General features: G+C 41.5%; 1 protein-coding gene across 1 annotated transcript in view; it reads left to right on the forward strand.

The window, feature by feature from the left end:
* The window catches only part of LOC139159143 (HLA class I histocompatibility antigen, alpha chain E-like), a gene marked incomplete at its 3' end in the record, with an annotated part of 39279 nt that extends 30731 nt beyond the window's left edge, over nt 1-8548 (forward strand). The window contains exons 3-4 of the mRNA XM_070736497.1: nt 4765-5040; nt 8463-8548. Coding sequence (XP_070592598.1) covers nt 4765-5040; nt 8463-8548 — 362 coding nt within the window. The remainder of the gene's footprint in view (nt 1-4764; nt 5041-8462) is intronic.
* Between the last annotated feature and the right edge of the window lie 6 nt (nt 8549-8554).

The following is an 8554-nucleotide window of genomic DNA, read 5'->3' on the forward strand; positions in this document are numbered from 1 at the left end:
TACATTATTTTATCTTACAATGGATATATGTTTATCCCAGGCATGTTTAAATTCGGTTACTATGGATTTACCAACCACGTCTGCTGGAAGTTTGTTCCAAGGATCTACTACTCTTTCAGTGAAGTAATATTTCCTCACGTTGCTTTTGATCTTTCCCCCAACTAACTTCAGATTGTGTCCCCTTGTTCTTGTGTTCACTTTCCTATTGAAAACACTTCCCCCCTGAACCTTATTTAACCCTTTAACATATTTAAATGTTTCGATCATGTCCCCCCTTTTCCTTCTGTCCTCCAGACTATACAGATTGAGTTCATTAAGTCTTTCCTGATACGTTTTATGCTTAAGACCTTCATAGAAACAAATAATAAAACAAAGTATATAATGCTTTGTAGCTACATCTGTTCCCTCCTGAAATTACCCCTCCCGTTTCCACAAACATCAGGTCTTCTACAGATAGTGTGGCAAGACATTAATTTATCACCAACCTCTGCAGGGGCTTGACAGCTGCTCCCTTGCCCCCACCCCCCTTCGCCTCCCTATATCTCTCAAGCAAGCAGTTTGGGTTTCCTGTAAGGATCCCACGGCCTCTGGTCTCACCTGAATTCCCCCCTCTCCTCCCCCATTTTATAACACCCCCCCTCAAATCTGCACCTATTAACGATCCATGTTGGACCTCAGTGAAGTCAGAATTTTTTTTTCCTCTTGGGGGGGGGACCAGATGGGTTTTCCTGCTGTTTTGAGCTTCTGGGAATGGAGCCCCCCTTCTTCCTGTGGGGCCCCTGCAGCCTCCTTGGGGCAGAGACGGAGCAATGCAGGAGGGGGAGGGGGTAGAGGGAGGCCTTGCTGGAAGGGGGGGAAACAATTGGAGGGGATCACATAAAGTTTGGGGGTCCTGCTCTCTCTTTGGCTCTGCTTTCCTTTCCTCTCTGCTCCCCAACCCTTCAGCCGCTCCAGAAGATGCTCCTTTATCTCTCAGTCACTCCCTCTTATTTTTATTTATTTATTTTTATTTGTTTTGTCAAGTACGTATTGGTGGCATACAAAAATAATATTTATTTATTTATTATTTTATTTATTTATTAGATTTGTATGCCGCCCCTCTCCGTAGACTCGGGGCGGCTCACAACAGTGATAAAAACAATGCATGGTAACAAATCTAATAATTTAAAATCTAAAATAACAGTTTTACATTAAAAAGTCTAAAAAGAAAAACCCCAATAGATAAAATACATACACACAGTCATATCATGCACAAAACTACATAGGCAAGGGGGAGATGTCTCAGTTCCCCCAAGCCTGATGACAGAGGTGGGTTTTAAGGAGTTTACGAAAGGCAAGGAGGGTGGGGGCAGTCCTAATCTCTGGGGGGAGTTGATTCCAGACGGTCGGAGCCACCACAGAAAAGGTTCTTCCCCTAGGTCCCGCCAGACGACATTGTTTAGTCTATGAGTCCCGGAGAAGACCAACTCTGTGGGACCTAACCGGCCGCTGGGATTCGTGCGGCAGAAGGCAGTCTCGCAGGTATCCTGGTCTGGTGCCATGAAGGGCTTTACAGGTCATAACCAACACTTTGAATTGTGACCGGAAACTGATTGGCAACCAATGCAGACTGCGGAGTGTTGGAGTAACATGGGCATACTTAGGGAAGCCCATGATTGTTCTCGCAGCTGCATTCTGCACGATCTGAAGTTTCTGAACACTCTTCAAAGGTAGCCCCATGTAGAGAGCATTACAGTAGTCGAACCTTATATACATGATACTAGGAAAAGAGAAACATTAGGACAGGGGACGGAAGACACACTGGTGCACTTATGCATGCCCCTTACTGACTTCTTAGTTGTTGACAGGAAGGACATTGTAGCAAATGATTTTATGGGCTATACTTAGGTCATGTTTAAGGCGACGTATTTCTAAGCTTTCTAAACCTAGAATTGTAAGTCTAGTTGCATAGGGTATTCTGTTGGGGGGAGAGTAGTGGAGGGCTCCTTTAGTAAAGTATCTCTGGATATTTTCTAGAGTACAGTATTTATATCTGAAATGTGGTGTGGGTTCCAGACAGATGAGCTGTATTCAAGGATTCATCTGGCGAAAGTTTTGTGTGCTCTGGTTAGTAGTGTGAGATTACCGGAGCAGAAGCTATGTAGGATTTAGTTAACAACTCTTGAAGCCTTTTTAGCGATGTTGTTGAAGTGGGCTTTGGCACTTAGGTCATTTGATATGAGTATTCCAAGGTCTTTTATAGAGTGAAGGTAGTCCGCAAGGTCTTGTTTGTTCAGCTTGTATTTAATGTTCTGATTCTTTTTGCCAATGTACAGAACAGAACATTTTTTGGTTGAGATTTGGAGTTGCCAGATGTTTGACCATTCAGACACAAAGTCAAGGTCTTTTTGAAAAGTAGCTGTGCTATCGATGGGGTTGGAAAGTTTGACATCATCGGTGAAGAGAACGCATTTGCTTGTAATGTGATCACAAAGGTCATTTATATAGAGCAGGGGTCCCCAAACTTTTTACACAGGAGGCCAGTTCACTGTCCCTCAGACTGTTGGAGGGCCGGAGTATTAAAAAAAAAACTATGAACAAATCCCTATGCACACTACACATACCTTATTTAAAGAAAAAAACAAAATGGGAACAAATACAATATTTAAAATAAAGAAGTAATAAAATAATAAAGTAATTTATACTTCTTTATTAACAAATAAATTTAAACTTAAATCAACCAACTCCCTTCATTTCTCCTTCCTTCATTCCTTCCCTCCCTCCCTCCTTCCTCTCCCATTCTCTCTTCCTTCTCCGTTTTTCCTTCTCTCTCATGTTTCATTTTCCTCTCCCTTGTTCTTTCCCTCCATCATTTTCTCATTTTTCTCTTCCTCTTTTTTCTCTCTCTCTTTCCATCTCTCCCTCTTCCTTTCTCTCTCCCTCTCTATCTCTCCCTCAGCCCCCCTCTCTCTCTTTCTCTCTGTCCCTCTCTTTCTCTCTCTCTTTCTCTCACTCACTCTCTTTCTATCTCTCCCTCTTTGTATCTCACACTCTTTCCTTCCACCCACCCATTCAACTTCTCCTCCCTTCCTCCCTCCCTCCCTCTCTCTCTCCCTCCGTTCATTCATTCCTTCCTTTCTCTTTCTCTCCCCTCTCTTTCTTTTTTCCCTCCCTCCCAAACTCCCCACCCCCTGGCTTTCCTCCTCTTCCTTGCCGCCGCCAAACGCTCAGCAGCAGAGTGGATGGGAGATTCGGGAGCTTATTATATAGACCGGTAAAATAACATATGCTGCCGCAGGCCGGATAAGTGGCCTCAGCGGGCCGCATCCGGCCCACGGGCCGCAGTTTGGGGACTGCTGATATAGAGTATGAAGAGTGTTGGTCCAAGTACCCTGCCTTGGAGTACGCCGCTCTTAACAGGAACAGGATTAGATATGGCGCTCCCTATTTTGACAACTTGTTGTCTGTTTGATAGGAATGCAGTTATCCAACTATGGAGGGATCCTAACATTCTATAGGATTTGAGTTTTAGAAGTGAGTTTGTCATGAACCACTGAGTCGAAGGCTTTACAGAAGTCTATGTAAATTGCATCTATTGATTTGCCCTGATCGACATGTGTTGTCCATATGTTTTTGCAGTGAAGAAGTTGAAGGTTGCAAGATAATTTTTTTTCTGAAATCAAATTGATTGTTAGTTTCTGGATGGTGAGTAATTGATTGGTTTATGATTGATTCCATGACTTTGCATGTGATGCAGCATAGTGAGATTGGTCTTGTAGTTTCAACTAGACTGGGATCTCCTTTTTTGAAGATGGGGATGACCGTTGTTTGTGACCATAGCTTTGGTAGTGAGCTGATCATGAAAGATTTTTCAAAAATTATGCTTAGTAGTTCAGCTATGGCTGTAGAAAGTTTTTTAGGAAGTATGCACATAGACCATCAGGCCCAATTGATAGCGAAGGTTTAAGGTTGCTTAGTGCTTTTTCAACATTGTCTTCTATGAAGTTTATTTGGGTTAAGTCGTTGTGAGTATTTGAGGTACGATTAATGAATTTTGGGGATGAGCCATTCCTATTAACAAAGACTGAGCCAAAGAAAGTGTTGAACAGTTTAGCTTTGGTTGATTCAGCATAGTATTCTTTGTTATTGGGTCCTTTTAGTGGTTGGATGGGTCCTGAGTCCTTGAGTTTGTTATTTGCAAAGTTGTAGAAGGCACAGTTGGATTTGGTGCACAAGAGGTTTCTTCTTGTTTGCTATGGTAGATGAAGTATTCTGTCTTTATTTGTTGGTATATATTTTTGTAATGACTTTTGAAGTTGGCTAGGTGACCTTTTTTGTTTGTCCACCAGGGAGATTTTGGTTTGTAGTTTTCTTATTGAGATGGGTAGGTTGTTTTTCTTGCTTATGGTAGTTATTAGTGGTAAATGTAGTCTGATAATTCTTTTGACTTCAAGCAATAATAAGTTATAGAGGTCATCGGCGGTGTTACAGCCAGAGAATAGAGTTTGCCAGTCAAGAATTGAGAGATCGGCATCTATGAGTTCTAAGTTGGCTTTTTAAAAATTGTACTTGGATGTCGCATTATTAGGGTGAGTCTTGGAGTGGCATAGGTTGAGGCTGAACTTAATCATGCTGTGGTCACTGTGATCATCTCCCCCTTCATTTCCTCTTCTTCCTCCTCTGCCCCCCAGTTCTTCCTTCTTTCCAGACCTCGAAATACGGCCTTCCATGCTCCATATAGTATTAGGGTCCTTGACTGACTCTGCCCCTCTGTGTCCCTTCCAGGCGCCTCCTCCCACTCCATGAAGTATTTCATCACCTCCATCTCAGAGCCCAGTCAGGGGCTGCCCCAGTTTGTTTCTCTGGGGTTTGTGGACGGTCAGGTCTTCGTTCGCTATGACAGTGACAGCCGGAGGATGAAGCCTCAAGTCCCCTGGATGGAGAAGGTGGAGAAGGAGGATCCCCAGTACTGGGACAGAAACACCCAGATATTACGTGGCATTGAGGAGATATTCAGGGATCACCTGGAGACTCTGAGGAACCTTTACAATCAGAGCGAAGGTGAGTGATGGGTCAGGTGGCGCCTCTGGCCCCATATTCCCTTCCTCAGGAAACAGTGGGGGGAGAGATGGGAGGTCCCTTCAATTGGAAAGGCTGCTTCCACTCCTTTTAAAAAGTTTTTTATATATATTTATTCCTTTTTAAAAATCAATATAAGATTGTCTGCCTCCATAGCAAACATTTTCTGCCAATTGCAGATAATGAAAACTTGTTTAAATTTATCCATCTCTTTATGAATATTGATATCAATATTAACATAAACTGAGGTAAAAAGAAACCGAAATCTCCCCATGAAAGTTGGAGAGTCTGACCTTGGTGGATCTACTGTTGTGGGGGAAGAAGGGAATCGCAGACCTCTCCCATCCCCCCAAAAAAGGCAGTGGATCCTAATTAGATCCTGAGAAATGCAGGTCCTTTTCCTTCTCTCTATTTGCACTCCAGAGAAATAAGGGATCAAGGGCAGATCCACCTGGGATAACTAGATCCCTTCACGCCCTTTTTGGAGGGATGAGGGGGCCCCAAATGCCAGGAGCTTCTGTTCATCCTCTAGTTGGAAGGAGAAGCCAGAACAACCCAAATGGGGTGGGGGCTCTTGGGAGGGTCACAGGGCCAGGACCCTCCATTTGGGGCCCTTTCAAAGTCGTCATGGCTTCCCATCCTTGGTCCCTCAGGCTGAACGCTTGCCCTGCCCTCTTGTTGGGGCTGCCCTGGAAGAGGGGGGGGGGAACCTTCTTCAGTAGCCCCTCTTCTGCCTTCTTTGGGGGAAAAGTTTCATCTTCAAGCAAATGTGAAAGCAAACGTGTGTCTAAAAATAGGCTGCTTTTGACTGAGGTAAACCTTCTCCACAAACATCAGCCATTTTCCCTCCTTTCATCCCAACTAGATGCAGCCCCTCTTCTTCCCGCCTTTACTTGCCCCTCCCCACCTCCAGGCAGACCCCAGAGCTCTGCCAGTCCTGCCCCTGATCCCCTCCAGGATCTCCCCAGATCCCTCCAGGCCCCCTGCTGGCTTCTCAGGGGAGCAGAGCTGAACCCAGAAGTCTCCCCCTGGTGGAGAAAGCGGGAAGGAGACCGGCCAGAATGGAGAGGAGCCCCCTTTTCAGGCTAAAGAGCTCAAAATGTCCCAACCTTTCCACAAAGGGAGGCTGCTCCCACCCTCCCATCACCTGAGTCCCCTCCTCCAGACTTTCTCCAGCTCCCTCATCTCCTTTTGGGGGTCTTTGGACCTCAAGTGCTCCCAATATTCCAGATGTGGTTGCTCTACCTTGATTTATGGGAAGGCTTTGCGGCATTAGCCTCTCTTGTGTTTTCAGTGCAATTTTAATGATTGCTGATATCCTGTTTGCCATTTAATTTTTTTAATATAATTTTTATTAAGTTGTAGGAAGTAATATTCTTCTGGGTTCAGTTCCAAGTGGGGAAAAAGACACTGGATTCATAGAGTTTGTTGGAAAGAAGATTTAAGGTTAGACAGGAGCAGCAACTAATTAAGAGGGGGAGGGTCTCGCTTTTGATTCCTACCTTGAAGAAACTACTGAGTATAGCACAGCAGGACTCGAAAGTGATTGCAAAGAAGCCCAAGAAAGATCAAAAGTCCTTCTAAATTTCTATTTAGAATAGAATAGAATAGAATAGAGATTGGATAACTTTAGAAAATAAAAGAATATTAAATTTAGAAGGGCATGATCTCATGCTTGGATGGCATGCCTTCATATGGTATGATAAGGAGAAAAATCACTCATACTTTAAAAGACATACACTAAGGAAATATCTAATAGAAGTCTGGAAAGATATAAGGAAAAACCACTTTTTAACCATTCCAGAATGGGTTGCCCCTCTAGAAGCAATAATACACCCAAAGTCCATAAAGGACAAAAAAATAATAAGATATAAAGATCTATTAAATGACCAAATGAAATTAAAATCTAGGATCAAACTACAAGAAGAAGGGATAACAATCGATTGGTGGCACTACGCACAGATTCGATCCAGATACCAGAAGGACAAAACACTTTACATCTTTAATAAGAACAAAAATTTGTTAAGCAATTTAATTACTCTTAACCAAACAAAAACAATAGGGAAATATATAAATTCCTCATCGCACACAAAAATGTAGAGTTGACTCTAAAAGATAATATGATAAGATGGTGCAAAGACATTGGTAAAGAAATAGATATAGATACATGGGAGAAAGTCTGGATTAATAATTGGAAAATGACAAAATCAGTATCATTAAAAGAAAACCAAATTAAAATGTTTTATAGATGGCATCTCCCACCAAATAGGATAGCAAAAATGTTTCCTAAAACCTCTCCATTGTGTTGGAAATGTAAGAAAGAAATAGGAACCTATTACCATCAATGGTGGACATGTGGTAAAGCTAAAATATATTGGAAGGCGATAGAGAAAATAATAAAAGAAATTGTAAAGCAAGATATAGAAATTACCCCGGAAATTTATTTATTAGGAATAACCAATCAGATTTATAAGAAAGAAACTTTATACTTAATTATACACATTTTAACTGCGGCTAGAATCACCTATGCGCAGAATTGGAAGGGGGAGGAAGTCCCCAAAGAAGAAGTTATCGCAAAAATATTAGATTGCGCTGAAATGGATATGATGACAAGACGTCTAAATGATCAAGAAGATACTAAGTTCTACGAAACATGGAACAAAGTTTATAAATGGATAGATAAGAAAAAATAAGATATATAATCTATTTTTAGTAAACATGTGGTACTTATTTTTGCTTGGGTTATATTAGTACTAGTCAAATCTATTGTGTTTAAGGATTATATTAGAATTAGTTTATATATAAGTAATATGGTAAGAATTTTGGTTTTATATATATATTAGTGAAAATGTGAAAAACTTTAATTCAAAATTTAGCAAAATTTTTAATATTCAACATATATCTAATTATGTATTCTTTTTCTGTATTTGAATTTATACTTTCAAGATAAGCGGGGAAAATGTATCCCCATTTTGTGTTTAATGTTTGTATGTCTGTTTGTCTATTTTATGAAAATCAATAAAAAAAATTAAAAAAGAAAAGAAAAAAAGAATATAATAGAATTCTTTATTGGCCAAGTGTGATTGGACACACAAGGAATTTGTCTTGATGTACAGTATATGCTCTCAGTGTACATAAAGAAAATATATATTTGTCAAGAATCATGAGGTACAACACTTAATGATTTATTGTTATTATTTCCATTTTATTCTTGTAAGCCGCCTTGAGGCCTTGAGGAGAAGGGTGGCCTATAAATCTAATAAAATCTAAACCTAAACCTAAACCTAATCTTTCCCTTAAACTCTAGGGAGGAAAGGGGGGGGGGGAGAACTAGTGTGTTTGTCAAAGTCCCTGGAGCTCTATCTTCAGGACTCCCGAAACCATCCTCCTTTCTTGTCTTTTAGGCCTGCACACATGGCAGAGGATGTATGGCTGTGAGCTCCGGAGGGACGGGAGCAAAGGGGGGTTTCGGCAGTATGGCTACGAAGGGAGGACC

Source organism: Erythrolamprus reginae, chromosome 2 (genome assembly GCF_031021105.1).
Source record: "Erythrolamprus reginae isolate rEryReg1 chromosome 2, rEryReg1.hap1, whole genome shotgun sequence".
In the NCBI taxonomy this organism is placed as follows: Eukaryota; Metazoa; Chordata; class Lepidosauria; order Squamata; family Dipsadidae; genus Erythrolamprus; species Erythrolamprus reginae.